The sequence below is a fragment of the Balaenoptera musculus genome, chromosome 11, assembly GCF_009873245.2.
Source record: "Balaenoptera musculus isolate JJ_BM4_2016_0621 chromosome 11, mBalMus1.pri.v3, whole genome shotgun sequence".
In the NCBI taxonomy this organism is placed as follows: domain Eukaryota; kingdom Metazoa; phylum Chordata; class Mammalia; order Artiodactyla; family Balaenopteridae; genus Balaenoptera; species Balaenoptera musculus.
Window position 1 is genome coordinate 72222796 of NC_045795.1, and position 21924 is coordinate 72244719.

Below are 21924 nucleotides of genomic sequence, written 5' to 3' on the forward strand. Positions count from 1 at the left end.
TAAAATATGTAAATTTAAAAATTCTTACCTTGATCCGTGAAACCAACTCATGAATTCTTACAGTCCGGGCTTTTTCTACATAAGATATGAGCTCCATCATCTCTTCTGTTGTCTCAGGGACTTTTAATGCATGCTCTTTAATTGCTTCAAATTCACTGCAAATACTGACATAATACCCTGCTTTATTATAGTTAGAGTAATTAATGCTATATCACACTAAATAAATTTTATTATGATTACTATAAAATAGGAGCTGTGATCCTAAAAAAATTGGTTAATTCACTAAGATATCTTAAAATATTTAAGCATAACTTATCTGACATAACTCAGGATACATCATACATCTATAAAATCTATAAAATTAAGGTAACATTTTCTGTGTGACATAGAGCATGCTTTGGATCAAGCAGCCCTACGTCTAAATCCTGCCTCAGCTGCTACTAGCTTTGAGAACTTATGTAAATCTCATAGGTTTAGCTTCCATATTTGTAAAATGAAGTTATTAACATTCATCTTGCAGGATTGTTGTAATACAATAATGAATAATGAATGTAAAAGAGCTTAGCACATAGTACACTCTCAATTACTGGTAACTATAACTATAATTTTTAGTATAATCATCAGCTTAATTATTATTATTATTAGTGTCCCTTGTGAAATGTGGTAAGTAAAAAGATCAAACCTCTGTATACATTTAAAAACCTATGATTCTTTCAGAATATATATGTATGTAAGTATGAACCCAGATACCCTATAGCCATTATTCAACTAAAGGTATATTTCATTGAATTTTTTTCCTTGTGCTTTGCAGTATCAGTACTGTCATGCCATTATTAGAAATATCAGAAAAAACCCTTGCAAAAACGAAGTACGAAAGAGGTAAGTGATTTTAAAAATCAATTTTAGCTCGTGCAGGTATTTCATTTATATTATGTGAGTAATTATACTTATTTATTCATCTAATAAATAATTGAGTACCTACAATGTGCTAAGCAAAGTTCTAAGCACTGGAGATATAACAGCAAATAGATAAGTCCCTACCATCATAAAGCTTACATTCAAGTTGATGAGAGAGACAAGAGCACATAAATATATAACACAATGTTAGGTAGTAAAAAGTGCTATGAAGAAAAAAAAAAAAAGCAAAGTAAAGGGATAAAGAATGATGGAGTATAGAGAAGGGGCCAGTATTTTATATAAAGTGGCCAGGAAATAACTCTCTAGAGAGGTGATATTCAAGATGAGAGAAGGAAAAAATGAGTCATTCAAATATCAGGAAAAAAGCTTCCAAGGAAGAAAAAATAGCAAGGATTAAAAAGCCTGAGGTAGCAATAAGCTTCGCATAGTTTAGGAATGGCAAGCAGGGCAGTGTGAATACAAAGGAGAGGACATAACATGAAATTGTAGAGATGAGCAGGAATCAGATAATGTAGGGCTTGACAGTTAATTCTTGATTATCAAAATTTTAGGAGGATGCATTAATGTTGATAATGCAAAAAAGACAGATGATCCTACTGTGGGTGCTTTCTTCTTATTAGAGCAGAATCTGAGTCCCTTGGGGAGTGACATTACAGCAAAAGAAAAGGAGTCCGGAATTCCCTGGCGGTCCAGTAGTTAGGACTCCGTGCTTCGACTGCGGGGGCATGGGTTCGATCCCTGGTCGGGGAACTAAGATCCCACATGCCGCGTGGCATGGCCAAAAACAAACAAAAAAAAGAACGAAAGAAAGAAAGAAAAGAAAAGAAAAGGAGGCAAACAAGATTATTGAGAGCAAGGTGGCCCAAGCAGATACTAAACCAAACTATGAAGTAAGAAAATTGTTCTTTAATAATTATTAATTTATTTAATAAATTGTGCTTAACATAGTGGCACATATTTCCTCCTTTTGATGTTACCTATCTCAAGTATGGAACTTAAACCGGAAAGAATCAAAGAATGAATGAGGCAGAGGAAAATGGACTTTTCAGCTGCTCTTATGTCATGGGTTTATAATAAGACAGTTATTTTGTTGAAAGAATTTCCCAGAAAAGTGACAGATATTACAAAAATAAATGCCAAAAAAGTCATGTCAAACTTAAAAAATTTTTAAATTAACTATGGTATTGTCACTGCTCTTACTCAAAGGGATTGTTAGAAATGAAGAGTCTTAATACTTTACCATCTTCAACATCTTTTTGTAGTATAATGTTGTACAAAGTACAGCTGACCAATACTTAACTTTCTGAGAGTCATATATTTTTTATTCATTTAAAAATATTTATTGATGTGATAGCTCCCTTTATTGGGTGCCTCTTCTATGCCAAGCATGGTGCTAGATACTTTACAAATGTTATCTGTGATCCTAACATTAGTCCTGCAAGGAAGGTATTATTTTTCATAGTTGGCACCGCAGGAAATTGAGGCTCAGGGAAATTAAGTAACTTGCCTAGAGTCACGGAACTAGTTCATGGCAGAGACTGGATTCAAATCCAGGTCTCTCTGATTCCAAGGCACATAATTCTCTTACATTGCTTCTGGGAAAATAAACATAATGGCTAACATTTCTTGAGTACTATGTTCCAGGCACTGTGCTAGGTGATTTATATAAATATTAGTTTTAATCCTTATAGAATTGCAAACTAAAAGTCCTCTGGAGCCAGACAGGTAACAAATAAGTTAAATTATTTGGAGGATCAGTTGCTTGAGCACTGGATGAACAAACCAGAGGTCATTCTCCCTGTCAAAGGGAAAGTTTCTTCTCAACTCCATTTACCACTATAGGCCTAATGTGGCATGGTCTTCCCACTTTTTCAAGAAAAGTAAGAGATCTGGAGAGAGAGTGTGTGTGTGTGTGCGTGTGTGTGTGTGTGTGTGTGCGTGTGAAAACTCCTAATTTTGAAATGTTGATAGCAAATTCAAAATTTGTTTAAACAAAATAAAATTCACATTCACATTCAGCTAGTAGGCCACTAGTTCATGAATCCAATCTATAGCTATCCTGCCAACTAGGTATTACTGTCTCCATTTTACAGATGCAAAAAATAAACTAGGTGACACAATAAGTAAATACCGTGGTCAGGAATGATCCCAGATCTTCCCAATATCACTGAAAGTCTATGGTTTTTTCATTACCATGCAACCTGTATCCAAAAGCTGGTGTATGTCAATTTCTTTTTTCAAAAAATCCTGGGTTGCCTCTAGTCTCAAACAGTATCAAACGAAAAGAAACCAAACCAACAGGACTATAAAGAAACCCTCTTAGGAGGTAGCTATGGAGAAAAACTTGTAAGTACTTATATTTTAATCTTTTATTTTTAAACAAGAATTGTCACTAGCAAACTATTTCTTTTAGCCTTATAATTCTGAGTTTGGCAACTAATTCTACTTACCTTTCATTTTCTTTCCTATGTTTTGAAGCTATGTCATTTAGTAATATGTTTGCGAAGGCTTTTGCTTTGTTTGTTAGGCCTGTCTTCAAATCTTCACAATCCAAACGCACCATAGGAAAATGAGCCCACTGAGGCAAAAGCATTATTTCTGAAGCAAGACTGAAAAATTTTCCTACAAACTTAAACAAAAGGATTTAAAACAAAAATGCTTAGAATTTTCAAATTCAGCTGTGATTTTATAGTACAGTATTATGGTGAAATTCTTAATTATATGATATAAATGTAAATTCATTTCTTTTTGTTAAGTGACTAAAATTTTATCCATTATCGCACGAATCTTTTTTCACCTGTCCTTTCATTAAGGAATTGACAAATCTACCAGTAAATATCCAATACGATGACATTTATAGCATCAATATCTGGACATGTCACAAGGTGAAATTTCCCTCAGTAACTATTAAAAAAAATTATCATCAAAGCCAACTCATCTCTTGGTTTAAAAACAAATCTGTATCATGTGACAATTTGTGTAGGTAACTAATATCAATACTTGCTTGTGCCATTACTGATGCCTCACTGAAAATTCTAATTCAATCTTCAGGAAAATAAATAGAAGAAATTTTTTGATTTGGGTCAAAATAATCCAGGAGAGAAACATTGTGCCCTGCTGTTACCAACATTCCAAGATATTGGAATTTATACAAATTCCTAATACCCAGACACTGGGATAATTTTTTAAAATTGAGCAAAGTAGTACGGAATAAAACCTGGCAAGTTATGTTGTGATAAGTTTTATGGAAAGTGAAACATATCTACCAACTTTGGGTAACTTTGACTTAATTTCACAATCCATTTTTTTTTAAATTCTTTTTTTAAAATTTTTTGGCCATCTCGCATGGCATGTGGGATCTTAGTTCCCTGACCAGGGACTGAACCCACACACCCTGCACTGGAAGCAGGAGTCTTAACCACGGGACCATCAGGGAAGTCCCTCACAATCCATCTTTAATGTTGCCTCTACCTTCCTCCTCACCTCATCTCCACCCTCCACCAAAAGGCCTCATATTCCTTTTATTCTTCCTTAAGGAGACTTTTTCTTCATTTCCCTCTCTCTCAAGTCTACCCTATTTTTCTTGTCTCCAGTATTCAGTGGATTGGGCTTAAAATTTTCAAAGTTTAAAGGAAATGAGGATATTAATTAGTTAGTTTAAAGACTATACTCAGTAGTCTTGGATTTTGGTTACAAATATACCAAATAGAGAGTTGATAGAGCTGACGGCACCTGAGAAGGGAGAAAAGATGTTTTCTCATTCTCAAAGGCCATCATCCAGTTTTTCAGGGATGTAATTAACAGATATGGAAAATAAAATGGGCTGGATCAAAGAAAACATGGCAACTGGAAACAACACAAATGTCCATTTACAGTAGAATTGATGGCATATTCATATATTGGAGTGCTATGCTATAATAAACTAGGACTATATGCAAAATATGGATGAATTTCATAATGACGAAAGAATAAAAACACAAAAAATACATGTAATATGATATCTTCCATATAAACTTACCGTGGGCAAAATTAAACTATATTATTTAAGGATGCATACATAGGTGGTAACTATAATGAAAAGCAAGAAATGTCAGGATAATAGCTCCCAATAAAGAAGGGAGAAGATTACGGTTGGAAAGAGGCACATGGGTGGCTTCTGGAATACTGCAAAATTCTAACTGTTAATCTAGGTAGTTATTAAGTTATAATTACCTATAAATCTGTACATATATGCTTTACATGATTTTTGTATTATATTACACTTTTTAATGGAATATTTTAAACGTACAAAAGTAGGTAAAATGTACCCATTTTCCAGCTTCAACCATTATGAACTCATGGCCAATCTTGTTTTCTCTATACCTCTAACCACTCCCCTTCTGTTTTATTTTTACAAAAATCCCAAGCATCATATCATTTCCTCTACATATATGTGTAGTTCATAATTTATTTCTCCCAAATAGGCATATTATTCACAACTATAGTATGTCATAATTGACAAAAAGTCCAGGGGTAGATCACTAAACCTAAAAGTAAATTTTTATATAGTTACGTAAGCCATCCAGAAATTATAAAATTCTAGAAAATTTCACAGCAAAATACTAGGCCTAAGAAGAGAGTCACTGTGAAACCCAATGAAACATGTTCCCAGCCTAGAGATTTAGGGTTTCCAGATGCTAAAAGTTATGGCCAGGATCAAAAAATTTAGCTGTTAGCTCATAGAATATTTATTGTGCCTATTCTCTGAAGAGCACTGTATTGAGATATATGGTAAAATACAAATGAAAGAGAATATACCATCACTGATTTTATGAAAGTAATACTGCATTTATGAATCCATTATGTATTTTTATAAACACACAAAAACCAAATAAAGTATAAAGTATGCAAATTAGAAAAACGTACAATCATCTCATAGATACAGAAAAAGCATTTAATGAGATTGGTTCAAGATGGCGGAGTACAAGGACATGCTCTCACTCCCTCTTGCAGGAACACCAGAATCACAACTAACTGCTGAACAATCACCAACAGGAAGACACTGGAACTCACCAAAAAAGATACCCCACATCCAAAGACAAAGGAGAAGCCACAATGAGAAGGTAGGAGGGGCGCAATCACAATAAAATCAAATCCCATAACCGCTGGGTGGGTGACTCACAAACTGGAGAACAATTATACCACAGAAGTCCACCCATTGGAGTGAAGGTTCTGAGCCCCACGTCAGGCTTCCCAACCTGGGGGTCTGGCAATGGGAGGAGGAATTCCTAGAGAATCAGACTTTGAAGACTAGCGGGATTTGATTGCAGGACTTTGATAGGACTGGGGGAAACAGAGACTCCACTCTTGGAGTGAACACACAAAGTGGTGTGCACATCAGGACCCAGGGGAAGGATCAGTGACCCCATAGGAGACTGAACAAGACCTACCTGCTAGTGTTGGAGGATCTCCTGCAGAGGCGGGGGGTGGCTGTGTCTCACCGTGAGGACAAGGACACTGGCAGCAAAAGTTCTGGGAAGCACTCCTTGGCATGGGCCCTCCCAGAGTCTGCCATTAGCCCCACCAAAGAGCCTGGGTAGGCTCCAGTGTTGGGTCACCTCAGGCCAAACAACCAACAGGGAGGGAAGCCAGCCCCACCTATCAGCAGACAAACAGATTAAAGTTTTACTGAGCTCTATCCACCAGAGCAACAGCCAGCTCTACCCACCACCAGTCCCTCCCATCAGGAAACTTGCACAAGCCTCTTAGATAGCCTCATCCACCAGAGGGCAGACAGCAGAAGCAAGTAGAACTAAATCCTCCACCCTGTAGAACAAAAACCACATTCACAGAAAGATAGACAAGATGAAAAGGCAGAGGGCTATGTACCAGATGAAGGAACAAGATAAAACCCCAGAAAAACAACTAAATGAAATGGAGATAGGCAACCTTCCAGAAAAAGAATTCAGAATAATGACAGTAAAGATGATCCAGGACCTTGGAAAAAGAATGAAGGCAAAGATCAAGAAGATGCAAGAAATGTTTAACAAAGATCTAGAAGAATTAAAGAACAAACAAACAGTGATGAACAATACAATAACTGAAATGAAAACTACACTAGAAGGAATCAATAGCAGAATAACTGAGGCAGAAGAATGGATAAGTGACCTGGAAGACAGAATGGTGGAATTCACTGCTGCGGAACAGAATAAAGAAAAAAGAATGAAAAGAAATGAAGACAGCCTAAAAGACCTCTGGGACAACATTAAATGCAACAACATTCGCATTATAGGGGTCCCAGAAGGAGAAGACAGAGAGAAAGGACCCCAGAAAAGATTTGAAGAGATTATAGTCGAAAACTTCCCTAACATGGGAAAGGAACTAGCCACCCAAGTCCAGGAAGGGCAGAGAGTCCCAAACAGGATAAACCCAAAGAGAAACATGCCGAGACACATAGTAATCAAATTGGCAAAAGTTAAAGACAAAAATCATTGAAAGCAGCAAGGGAAAAATGACAAATAACATACAAGGGAACTCCCATAAGGTTAACAGCTGATTTCTCAGCAGCAATTCTACAAGCCAGAAGGGAGTTGCATGACATATTTAAAGTGATAAAAGGGAAGAACCTACAACCAAGATTATTCTACCCGGCAAGGATCTCACTCAGATTCAACAGAGAAATCAAAAGCTTTACAGACAAGCAAAAGCTAAGAGAATTCAGCACCACCAAACCAGCTCTACAACAAATGCTAAAGGAACTTCTCTAAGTGGGAAACACAAGAGAAGGAGAGGACCTACAAAAACAAACCCAAAACAATTAAGAAAATGGTAATAGGAACATACATATAGATAATTACCTTAACTGTGAATGGATTAAATGCTCCAACCAAAAGACACAGGCTTGCTGAATGGAAACAAAAAGAAGACCCATATAAATGCTGTCTACAAGAGACCCACTTCAGAACTCGGGACACATACAGACTGAAAGTGAGGGGATGGAAAAATATATTCCATGCAAATGGAAATCAAAAGAAAGCTGGAGTAGCAATACTCATATCAGATAAAATAGACTTTAAAATAAAGAATGTTACAAGAGACAAGGAAGGACACTACATAATGATCAAGGGATCAATCCAAGAAGAAGATATAACAATTATAAATATATATGCACCCAACATAGGAGCACCTCAATACATAAGGCAAATGCTAACAGCTATAAAGTAGGAAATTGACAGTAACACAGTAATAGCGGGGGACTTTAACACCTCACTTACACCAATGGACAGATCATCCAGACAGAAAATTAATGAGGAAACACAAGCTTTACATGACACAATAGACCAGATAGATTTAATTGATATTTATAGGACATTCCATCCAAAAACAGCAGATTACACTTTCTTCTCAAGTGCACACGGAACATTCTCCAGGATAGATCACATCTTGGGTCACAAATCAAGCCTCAGTAAATTTAAGAAAACTGAAATCATACCAAGCATCTTTTCTGACCACAAAGCTATGAGATTAGAAATCAATTACAAGGAAAAAAACGTAAAAATCACAGACACATGGAGGCTAAACAATACATTACTAAATAACCAAGAGATCACTGAAGAAATCGAAGAGGAAATCAAAAAATACCTAGAGACAATGACAATGAAAACACGACGATCCAAAACCTATGGGATGCAGCAAAAGCAGTTCTAAAAGGGAAGTTTATAGCTATAAAAGCCTACCTCAAGAAACAAGAAAAATCTCAAATAAGCAATGTAACCTTACACCTAAAGGAACTACAGAAAGAAGAACAAATAAAACCCAAAGTTAGCAGAAGGAAAGAAATCATAAAGATCAGAGCAGAAATAAATGAAATAGAAACAAAGAAAACAATAGCAAAGATCAATAAAACTAAAAGCTGGTTCTTTGAGAAGATAAACAAAATTGATAAACCTTTAGCCAGACTCATCAAGAAAAAGAGGGAGAGGACTCAAATCAATAAAATTAGAAATGAAAAAGGAGAAGTTATAACAGACACCGCAGAAGTACAAAGCATCCTAAGAGACTACTACAAGCAACTCTATGCCAATAAAATGGACAACCTGGAAGAAATGGACAAATTCCTAGAAAGGTATAACCCTCCAAGACTGAACCAGGAAGAAATAGAAAATATGAACAGATCAATCACAAGTAATGAAATTGAAATTGTGATTGATAATCTTCCAACAAACAAAAGTCCAGGACCAGATGGCTTCACAGGTGAATTCTATCGAACATTTAGAGAAGAGCTAACACCCATCCTTCTCAAACTCTTCCAAAAAACTTCAGAGGAAGGAACACCCCGAACTCATTCTATGAGGCCACCATCACCCTGATACCAAAACCAGACAAAGATACTACAAAAAAAGAAAATTACACACCAATATCACTGATGAATATAGATGCAAAAATCCTGAACAAAACACCAGCAAACAGAATCCAGCAACACATTAAAAGGATCATACACCATGATCAAGTGGGGTTTATCCCAGGGATGCAAGGATTCTTCAATATATGCAAATCAATCAATGTGATAAACCATATTAACAAATTGAAGAATAAAAACCATCTGATCATCTCAATAGATGCAGACAAAGCTTCTGACAAAATTCAATACCCATTTATGATAAAAACGCTCCAGAAAGTGGGCACAGAGGGAACCTACCTCAACATAATAAAGCCCATATATGACAAACCCACAACAAACATCATTCTCAATGGTGAAAAACTGAAAGCATTTCCTCTAAGATCAGGAACAAGACAAGGATGTCCACTCTCATGGCTATTATTCAACATAGTTTTGTAAGTCCCAGCCACGGCAATCAGAGAAGAAAAAGAAATAAAACGAATACAAATTAGAAAAGAAGAAGTAAAACTGTCACTGTTTGCAGATGACATGATACTATACATAGAGAATCCTAAAGATGCCACCAGAAAACTACTAGAGCTAATCAATGAATTTGGTAAAGTTGCAGGATACAAAATTAATGCACAGAAATCTCTTGCATTCCTATACACTAATGATGAAAAATCTGAAAGAGAAATTAAGGAAACACTCCCATTTACCACTGCAACAAAAAGAATAAAATACCTAGGAATAAACCTACCTAGGGAGACAAAGGACATGCATGCAGAAAACTATAAGACACTGATGAAAGGAATTAAAGATGATACCAACAGATGGAGAGATATACCATGTTCTTGGATTGGAAGAATCAATATTGTGAAAATGACTATACTACCCAAAGCAATCTACAGATTCAATGCAATCCCTATCAAATTACCAATGGCATTTTTTACAGAACTAGAACAAAAAATCTTAAAAGTTGTATGGAGACACAAAAGATGCCGAATAGCCAAAGCAGTCTTGAGGGAAAAAAACGGAGCTGGAGGAATCAGACTCCCTGACTTCAGACTATACTACAAAGCTACAGTAATCAAGACAATATGGTACTGGCACAAAAACAGAAATATAGATCAATGGAACAGGATAGAAAGCCCAGAGATAAACCTACACACCTATGGTCAACTAATCTATGGCAAAGGAGGCAAGGATATACAATGGAGAAAAGACAGTCTCTTCAATAAGTGGTGCTGGGAAAACTGGACAGCTACATGTAAAAGAATGAAATTAGAACACTCCCTTACACCATACACAAAAATAAACTCAAAATGGATTAGAGACCTAAATGTAAGACTGGACAGTATAAAACTCTTAGAGGAAAACATAGGAAGAACACTCTTTGACATAAATCACAGCAAGATCTTTTTTGATCCACCTCCTAGAGTAATGGAAATAAAAACAAAAATAAACAAATGGGACCTAATGAAACTTAAAAGCTTTTGCACAGCAAAGGAAACCATAAACAAGACGAAAAGACAACCCTCAGAATGGGAGAAAATATTTGCAAATGAATCAACGGACAAAGGATTAATCTCCAAAATATATAAACAGCTCATGCAGCTCAATATTAAGAAAACAAACAACCCAATCAAAAAGTGGGCAGAAGACCTAAATAGACATTTCTCCAAAGAAGACATACAGATGGCCAAGAGGCACATGACAAGCTGCTCAACATCACTAATTATTAGAGAAATGCAAATCAAAACTACAATGAGGTATCACCTCACACCAGTTAGAATGGGCATCATCAGAAAATCTACAAACAACAAATGCTGGAGAGGGTGTGGAGAAAAGGGAACCCTCTTACACTGTTGGTGGGAATGTAAATTGATATAGCCACTATGGAGAACGGTATGGAGGTTCCTTAAAAAACTAAAAATAGAATTACCATATGACCCAGCAATCCCACTACTGGGCATATACCCTGAGAAAACCGTAATTCAAAAAGACACATGCATCCCAATGTTCATTGCAGCACTATTTACAATAGCCAGGTCATGGAAGCAACTTAAATGCCCATCGACAGATGAATGGATAAAGAAGATATGGTACATATATACAATGGAATATTACTTAGCCATAAAAAGGAATGAAATTAGGTCATTTGTAGAGACATGGATGGACCTAGAGACTGTCATACAGAGTGAAGTAAGTCAGAAAGAGAAAAACAAGTATCGTATATTAACGCATGTATGTGGAACCTAGAAAAATGGTACAGATGAACTGGTGTGCAGAAATTGAGGCACAGAAGTAGAGAACAAACGTATGGACATCAAGGGGAGAAAGCGGCCGGGGGTGGTGGGGGTGGTGTGATGAATTGGGAGATTGGGATTGACATGTGTACACTGATGTGTATAAAATGAATGACTAATAACAACCTGCTGTATAAAAAAATAAATAAAATTAAATTTAAAAAAAAAGCATTTAACAAAATCTATCACTCTTTTGTGGTAATAACACTTAACAAACCAGGAATAGTAGCCAACGTCCTCAACTTGATAAAGAGTATCTAGGAAAAATCTACAACTAATATTATATTTAATGGTTTAAAAAATAATGTTTTCCCTCTAAGATCAAGAACAAAAAGGGTATCTACTCTCACTACTTCTACTCAACATTATACCAGGGGTACTAGCCAGGGAAATTAAGCAAAAAAAATAAATAAGAGGCATCCATATTAAAAAGGAAGAAATAAGACAATCTCTACTTCCAAATGACATATATAGAAAACCCTAAACAATATACACACATACAGATAAAACTATGAAGATTAATAAAGTTCAACAAGTTTGCAGGATATAAGACCAATATACAAAAATCAATTGTATTTCTAGACATTAGCAATCAACAATACAAAAATAAAATTAAGAAAACAATTCCATTTATAACATCTTCAAAAAATAGAATACTTAGCAATTATATTTTATGAAACAAGTACAAGACTTATAGAACACAAAAATGTTGGGGGAAAATGGAAAAGCACTGTATGATGGACTGAAATGATACAGACCAGCCTCCCTGTAACCTATTAGAAATATGCTCTATTATGTTCAAGAATGTAAAATAAAATATGAACATAATAAAGCAAAAATAATATTTACAAAAAAATTGGGAAAATACAATATCTGAAACGAAAATGTTACTTAATATGAGTAACAGCAGTTTAACACCAGAGAAGAAAGGATAAACATATTTAATATTTTATTTATTTATTTATTTTTATTTATTATTTTTGGCTGCGTTGGGTCTTCAATGCTGTGCACGGGCTTTCTCTAGTTGTGGCGAGCAGGGGCTACTTTTGGTTGCAGTGCGTGGCCTTCTCATTGTAGTGGCTTCTCTTGTTGCGGAACATGGGCTCTAGGCACGCAGGCTTCAGTAGTTGTGGCTCGAGGGCTCAGTAGTTGTGGCTCACAGGCTCTAGAGCACAGGCTCAGTAGTTATGGCACACGGGCTGAGTTGCTCCACGGCATGTGGGATCTTCCTGGACCAGGGCTTGAACCTGTGTCCCCTGCATTGGCAGGTGGATTCTTAACCACTGCACCACCAGGGAAGCCCTTAGTGTACTTAAAATGATGCAAAAGAACTATCCAAAATGAAGCATAGAGAGAAGAAACTGAAAACTCTGAACAGAACTTCAGTAACCTCTGGAATAATACCAAACAGTCTAATACACATGAAATTGGAATTCCAGAATTGGGGGAAGGAGGCAAACAAAAAAAATTTAAGTAATAATGTCTGAATATTTTCCAAGTTTGATAAGAGCTAAACAGACCTAAGAATGTCAACAGTATTTCTTCTCAAACAAAAGAAATACAAAAGAAACAATATAAAAGCACTTCACAATCAACTAGCTGAGAAGCAATGAAAAAGAGAAAATCTTAAAAGAAGCCAGATTTTAAAAATTACAGAAAGAAACTCAGAAAACACTTCCAGCATGACAACATGAGGAACTCTGTGGACCTGCTCCCCAGTGAAACTGGTGAAAATTATTTTAAAAACAAGCATTTAATTTAAAGCCTCTGAAAATGGTCATAAGAGTATACAGAAAATGAAGAAACACCTATTCACGAAAATCTATGAATATTTGGTAAGAAAAGTGAGAATCTGTGGTATTTGAACCTGGATTGCTCCCTCCCTCCGTATTCCCAGCTCAGCAAGGTTGAAACTCCACTCCAGATAAGTGCACTCAAGAACACAGGGCTATCTTTCCACACAGGTTCCAGCTGGAGGGCTTAAACAGCTGTTGATAAAGCTACGTTCTTGGTGAGTACAATTAGAAGGTGGGGACTCTCTTGTTCCACCCAGATACCACTCATGGAAGGGAAGGTCTACCTTGGTCATGGTACCACTGAGAATACTGAGACATCAATCACACTTTCCCTGGCTGGTAAGGTGGTGCTTCCATATCAGAAGAAAGACAGGAAAACCTCAGGTTACTGCTCTCCACTCCACTGAGGGTTCAACCCCTTCAGTGGGGTTGTCACTGAGAGAAGCATGTCACTATCCCCATTCCCAGCTCCAGGGCCTTGGCTCAGAGATTTTGCCTGGAAGTGAAGGGGAAGCAGGTCAGAGGTAAAATAGATACCTCCTAATCTTTTCCCAAAGGAATTGACTTCATTTGCAATAGAGCATGGAAAAGTTCAAGCCTAAGTGTGCCCTCAAAAACATTGGAGGTTGTGGTAGGGAGCAACTGTGAGGAAGATTCAGGAATTTGGTGAACATTTGGGCTAAATCACAGACTGGCTAGTTTGAGGGAGAGAGCCAGGGAAGGAGACTGCTGGTAGAAGCCCTCCTAGGGTAGAATAACTATCAAACACTGACCCTGGGAACTGCTCTTTCAAGGGAGTCTGACTTTGATTAATCAGTAGAGCAATTTATACCTCCATGGCATTGTTGAAAACAATACAGCAATTAGCCAACATAAAGTGAAAACTAACAGCTATGTGTGGCCAGAGAAAGAGAGAAGAAAGCCATTTGAAAGCATGGCCTCCCAGGATGACTTTGGGCACACCAAAAGCTGTGGCTCCTGGAGGAGCAACATCAAAGGCTTAACACTTCAGAGGGTGGGGGAGAGAAACAGGCTTCACTAAAATAATCTACCCAGTCACTAAACAAATAAACAAGCAAATAAAAATAACAAACTGGAAGGGGGAACAGGGCCTAGAGTTGCTACAATATATTATCTAAAATGTTCAGATTCCAACAGGAAATTATGAGACATACAAAGAAACAAGAAAGTAAGACCCATACACTGGTTTTAAAAAATGCAGGCAACAGAAACTGCCTGTCAGCACAACCAAAAACAATCGAATTTAACAGAAAAAAACTTGAAAGTTGCCATTACAAATACATTCAAAGAATTAAAGGAAATCATGCTTAAAGAAGTAAAGCAAGGTACAATGACCATGTCTCATCAGATAGATGAAAGGTTTAGAAATTACAAAAAAAAAAAAAGAACTAAATGGAAATTTTGGAGTTGAAAAGTACAATAACTGAAATGGAAAATTCTCTAGAGTGGCTCAACAGTAGATTTGAACGGACAGAAGAAAGAATTAACAAACTTGAAGGTAGATTGATAGAATTTATGCAATCCAAAGAACAAATGGAAAAAAAAATGAAGAAAAAAACAGAGCCTCTGTTAAATATGGGACATGATTAAGTGGACCAATGCGTGTGTAATGAGAGTATCAGAAGGAAGCACAAGAGAGAGAGAAAGAAGCACAAAAAATATTCAAGACCACAATAGCTGAAAGATTCCCAAACTGATTGAAAAACACCAATCTACACATCCAGTAGTTCAAAGCACTTTAAGATAAATGCAAAGAGATTCAGAAACAGACAAATGATAGTAAAAATACAGAAAGCCAATGACAAGGAGAAAATCTTGAATCAGCAAGAGTTAAAAACTGTCAACCAAGAATTCTAAATCCAGAAAAGCTATCTTTCAAAAATGAAGATAAAATAAAGATATTTCCAGATATACAAAAACTGAGAGAATTTTTTAAGCAGACCTGTCCTATAAGAAATACTAATGGGACTTCCTCAGGTTGAAAGCAAGTAACCCCAGATGGTGATTCAAATCCATAAGGAAAAACAAAGAGTACCAGTAAAACAAATTATGTAATTATAAAAGATAGTGTAACTACATATTTTTCTCCCTCTTTCTCTTAACCAATATTAAAAAGAGTTGTATAAAATAATATGTATAATACACATCATATATATTATATCTATATTATATATAATGTATAAAATAACATGTATAATAATGTATTGTTGGGCATCTAACATACAGAAATGTAAATATATTTTAAACATAAATGTAAGAGTACAAAGAAGAAAGGTGGAGGCAAAGCTGTACTGGGCTAAGGAAATGACTACAGATGGTAAAGTAATAATTATAACAATGTATTGTTGGGTTTGTAACATTAATATATGTAATATGTATAACAATAATACCACAAAAAGGGGGAAAGGGTATAGAGCTATATAGGAATAATGTTTCTATATCTCACTGGAATTAAGCTAGCATAAATCTGAAGTTATTTAAATTAGGCTTCTCTCATAAGCCCTAGAATAAACACTAAAAAAAACTTTAAAAATTGAAAAAAATCATTAAAGAAATGTAATTGCTTCATTAGAAAATATTCATTTAATGTAAAAGAAAGCAGTAAAAGAGGAAGAATAGAAGAACAAAAAAGACATGAGACATATAGAAAACAAAAAGTAAAATAGCAGACAGAAATACAACTATATTAATAATGTTAAAAGTGAATAAATGACCGGGACTTCCCTGGCAGTCCAGTGGTTAGGACTCCACACTTCCACTGCAGGGCGCAAGGCTTCGATCCCTGGGTGGGTAACTAAGATTCTGCATGCCGTACAGTGCAGCCAAAAAAAAAAAGAAATTCAATTCAATCCTAATCAAAATCCCAGCTGGCTTCTTTATAGAAATTGATTTTGAAATGTACATGGAAATACAGAAAACATAGAGTATTCAAAATAATTTTGAAAAAGAAGAAAAAAGTAGAGAACTTATAATTAATACCTAATTTTGAAACTTACTGTAAAACTACAGAAATCAAGATTATGGTATTGGCATAAGAATAGATCTATAAATCAATGGAAAAGAATAAAAAATCCAGAAATAGACCCACAAATATAGAGTCAATTGAATTTCAATAAAGATGCCAAGATAATTGAATGGGGAAAAGACGGTATTTTCTTTTTTTCTTTTTTTTGTTTTTGGCTGTGTTGGGTCTTTGTTGCTGCATGCAGGCTTTCTCTAGTTGCGGCGAGCAGGGGCTACTCTTCGTTGAGGTGTGCGGGCTTCTCAGTGCGGTGGCTTCTCTTGTTGTGGAGCACAGGCTCTAGGCGCGTGGACTTCAGTAGTTGTGGTGCACGAGCTCAGTAGTTGTGGCATGTGGGCGCTAGAGAGCGCAGGCTTCAGTAGTTGCAGCGTGTGGGCTCAGAAGTTGTGGCTCATGGGCTCTAGGTGCGCGGGCTTCAGTAGTTGTGGCGCATGGGCTTAGATGCTCTGCAGCATGTGGGATCCTCCTGGAGCAGGGATCAAACCCATGTCCCCTGCATTGGCAGGTGGATTCTTAACCACTGCGCCACCAGGGAAGTCCCAATGATGGTATTTTCAATCAATGATGTTGGTACAGCTTGATACCCACATGGAAAAAATCGAACCATGACTCATATTCCACACCATATGTTAAAATTATGTATGATGGGTAATGGACCTAAATGTAAAAGCTGAAACTATAAAACGTCTAGAAGAAAATACAGGCACAAATCTTTGTGACCATGGAGTAGGCAAACAAAAAGATAGATAGGACCTTAAAAAGAATGAACCTTAAAAGAAAAAATTGATAGACTGGAATTCAATAGAATTTAAAATGCCTGCTCCTTAAAAGACATGGTTACAAAAAATGAAAAGTCAAGGCACATACTGGGAGAAAATATTGCAAAACATTTTGCAGATAAAAGACTTTTAGACAAAATATATAAAGACAGCTTAAAACTCAACAATAAGAATTTTATAATAATATAGCCCAATAAAATAAATCCATTATAATTAAACAATAAGAATAAAAAACACAACTTAAAATATAAAAATTACTAGAACAGATACTTTATTTTTAAGAAGATACATGGGTGGAAAGTAATACATTAGAAGATATTCAGCATTATTAGTCATCAGTGAAATACAAATTAAAACCACAATGAAACAACCAATGGGTCACTGAAGAAATCAAAGAGGAAATAAAAAAATACCTGGAGACAAATGAAAATAGAAACACAATGATCCAAAATATATAGGGAAAACAAACTTATGGTTACCAAAGGGGAAAGGGAATTGGGGGATAAATTGGGAGCTTGAGATTAGCAGATGCAAACTACTATATATAAATTAGATAAACAACAAGGTCCTACTGTAGAGCACAGGGAACTATATTCAATATCCTGCAATAAACAATAATGGAAAAGAATATGAAAAAGAGTATTTATATATATGTATAACTGAATCACTTTGCTGTACACCAGAAACTAATACAACATTGTAAATCAACTATACTTCAATAAAATATATATATATATATATGAGATACAGCAAAAGCAGTTCTAAGAGATAAATTATAGTGATACAAGCCTACCTCAGGAAACAAGGAAATCCTCAAATAAGCAATTTAACCTTACAGCTAAAGGAACTACAAAAAGAAAAACAAAATCTAAAATTAGTAAAAGGAAAGAAATAAAGATCAGAGTGGAAATAGAGATTTAAAAGTTAATAGAAAAGATCAGTGAAAACAAGAGTTGGTTCTTTGAAAAGATAAACAAAATTGATAAACCTTTAGCCAAACTCATTAAGAAAAGAAGAGAGAGGGCCCAAATAAATAAAATCAGAAATGAAAGAGAAGTTACAACTGACTCATAGAAATAGAAAGGATCACATGGCATTGTTACCAACAATTATAAGACAATAAAATGGACAACCTAGAAGAAATGGACAAATTCTGAGAAATGTACAATCTACCACGACTGAATAGGGTAAATATAAAATATGAACAGACCAATTACCAGTAAAGTAATTGGATCAATAATTTAAAAACTCCCAACAAACAAAAGTCTAGGACCAGACAGATTTGTAGGTAAATTCTACAAAACACTTGAGAGTTAACATCTATCCTCAAACTATTCCAAAAAATTGCAGAGGAAGGAATGCTTCCAAATTCATTACATGAGGCCAGCATCACCCTGACACCAAAACCAGAAAAAGACAACAGAAAAAAAGAAAATTACAGGCAAATATCACTGATGAACATAGATGCAAAAATCCTCAACAAAATATTATCAAACTGAATTCAACAATACATTAAAAGGATCATATACCATGATCAAGTGGGATTTATCCCAAGGATGCAAGGATGATTTAATAACTGCAAATCAATCAATGTGATACACCATATTAACGGAATGAAGAATAAAAACCATCTGATCATCTCAATAGGTGCAGAAAAAGCTTTTGGCACAATGCAAATTCCATTTATGATAGCAACTGTCAAAAAAATGTGTATAGAGGAAACATACTTCAACATAATAAAGGCTATATTACACAGCCAACGTCATACTCAATGGTGAAAAGCTGAAAGCATTTCCTCTAAGATCAGGAACAAGACAAGGATGCCCACTCTCACCACTTTTATTCAACATAGTATCGGAAGTCCTAGCCACAGCAGACAGACAAGAATAAGAAATAAAGGGCATCCAAATTGGAAAGGAAGAAGTAAAACTGTCACTGTTTGCAGATGACATGATAACCCATATAGAAAATCCTAAAGACACCACAAAAATAGTGTAAGAAGTAATAAATAAATTCAGGGAAGTTGCAGGATGCAAAATTAATATACAGAAATCTATTCTGTTTCTACATGTTACTAATGAACTATCAGAAGGAGAAGTTAAGAAAACAGTCCCATTTACAATTGCATCAAAAAGAATAAAATACCTAGTAATAAATCTAGCCAAGGATGTAAAAGACCTGTACTCTGAAAACTATAAGACATTGATGAAAGACATTGAATCAACACAAAAAAATGGAAAGATATACCAGGCTCATGAAGTAAAAGAATTAATACTGTTAAAATGACCATACTTCCCAAGGCAAGCTACATATTCAGTGCAAGCCTACCAAAGCATCAATGGCATTTTTCATAGAACTAGAACAATTAATTCTAAAATTTGTATGGAAACACAAAATACCCCATATATTGTATCCCTAATTACCTACTCTTCAGCCATTTGGGGTTTATATGACGTTCTCTGAACACCTCTAAATACTTTCGGCCTTTTCTTATGTTACATTTCCTCTCTTCTCCACCTATAAACATCTACTTCAAAGTCCAGCCCACATTTCACTTTTTCTAGAAACCTCCACCAATTTCCGAAAGCAAAAGTAATCATTCCTTCTTGTGAGCTTCCACAACACTTTGTCCCTATCTCCATTCTAGTACTAATCTCAATATATTACAGTTGTTATTTCAATATCTGGCTTCCATGCCAAATATAAGCTCTTGAGGATAATGCTTATGTATTATTTATTTTTGCATCACCAAAATCTTGCTATGTCTCTGAATGTGATGAAAGATATTTTTGTTGAATCAATGAATGAGTTAAATGAATGACTAGGGAAATTATTAGATGAACATATGAGTTTACTAAAATGACGTTTTGAATAAGAAATTCTGTTAACTTAGACTGAAGCATTTACTTTTTAGAATAAAAAGATCTTCATTTTAAAAAGAAATTCACAGACATTAATGAAAAACAGAATTAACACTTACCTCTGTGTATTCATCAAAAGTATGATCTTCTGCCTGAAAAGTCTCTATCAGCTTAACTGCAGTCCCATCAAGGAGCCAATTGTATTTTTCAACTGAAAATTAATAATCTAATTTAAATCTCAGTAACACCCTCTTAAAAAGGTAAAGTGCTTTTTTATATAGTCATAGAATGGAGTAGCCTATTCAATTAAATGTTATTAATAGACTATTAACATACACTAATAGGAACAGACAAAATAACATAAAATAGACTTAATAAGCAAACCAGGTTAAATGCAGACTTTTAAAATAAAGATAATAGGGTATGTAAAATAACTTAGAGGTACAGATAAGCCAGTCAATAAAAGGTTTTGGTTAATAGAATGTCAAATAACAACTATCTATCCTGAGCCCATAACACACTTGAGGAGGCTACTGAGCTGCAGACTCTTCAAAACTATTCTTAGAAATTACCTTGCTTTTGCCCTTGATTTAACTTTCTCCTTATGCCAACAACTCTTCTCTCTACATTTTGGCTTTATGACCCTGCTCCAGTTAACATTCACCCTTTGGACTGAACAACAGAATTCAAGTTTCTTGGGTTTGATCCATGACTCTGCCAAAAGCCATGCCTATGCTCACTTCTGGCTCTCTGCTCTTTCATGACAGATCCAGACAACCAAATAACTGACCAAATTCTAGTAAAAATAAAATGGCATTCTTTTATGACAAAAAAAGAGATATAATATTATGTGTCATATATACCATATGTCTCATAATGTTTTCTTGCACCTTCTAAGTTATGATGTACTGCCACCTTCAGTGTATCAAGAGCCCATTGTAACACATGTTCAGGAAGTTCTGCGTCAAGATTCACAGTTGTTGAAGTTCCTGATAGCCAAGAGGGTACTGTTTGGACATTCTAACATAAATAAAAATGACAATTCATGAAATAAATATCTGTGCAATTGATCTATATGTAGCTCTTATACTATACTTTTAAAAATTCATTTCAGATTTCAGTGGTCCAAGAAAAGATAACTTGATGCAAAATAATGATTTAAAATTGTCTGTAGTCTAATATAAAACCTTAGTTGGGTTAGTTTTCTATCATTCAACAAATATTTATTGAGGAACTATGTTGAAGTGATTATACTAGAAAGCTCTAGAAAGAACAAACATGACTTGGATCTTGTCCTTAAGAAGTTCACAACTCAGTAGGGAACATGAGACATGCACAAAAATATCAATTCATAACTGCAATAAAAGTTATAAGAAGAAAAAAGTCATCTCAAGCCAGGAAACTTTCTCAAAGAGAAAGCACTTTTAACTTAAAATAACCTGGAGGATGGAAAGAAAACAACGAGTTATAACATTTTATGTACATATACACTTTATAGAGCTTCAAATCAATTTAAAAGTTCGAAAAAGGGCCATATAAAGAAACCCAATGCGCAGAGTCACAGATGTAGAAAACAAACTTATGGTTACCAGGGGGTAAGGGGGAGGGAGGGATAACTTGAGAGATTGGGATTGATATATACACACTACTATATATAAAATAGATAACTAATAAGGACCTATAGGGAACTCTACTCAATACTCTGTAATGGACTATATGGGAAAAGAATCTTAAAAAAAGACTGGGTATGTGTGTATGTATAACCGATTCACTTTGCTGTACACCTGAAACTAATGCAACATCGTAAACCAACTATACTCCAATAAAAATTTTTTTAAAAAAGAAACCCAATGGATAAG

At 35.3% G+C, this 21924-nt stretch overlaps 1 protein-coding gene across 1 annotated transcript in view; it reads right to left on the reverse strand.

Moving 5' to 3' along the window:
* DNAH12 (dynein axonemal heavy chain 12) overlaps positions 1 to 21924 on the reverse strand; it is a 235027-nt gene that overhangs the window by 164851 nt on the left and 48252 nt on the right. The window contains exons 11-14 of the mRNA XM_036869723.1: positions 20929 to 21085; positions 20185 to 20276; positions 3369 to 3547; positions 29 to 164 (exon numbers count right to left, since the gene is read on the reverse strand). Of these exons, the coding sequence (XP_036725618.1) occupies positions 29 to 164; positions 3369 to 3547; positions 20185 to 20276; positions 20929 to 21085 (564 nt within the window). The remainder of the gene's footprint in view (positions 1 to 28; positions 165 to 3368; positions 3548 to 20184; positions 20277 to 20928; positions 21086 to 21924) is intronic.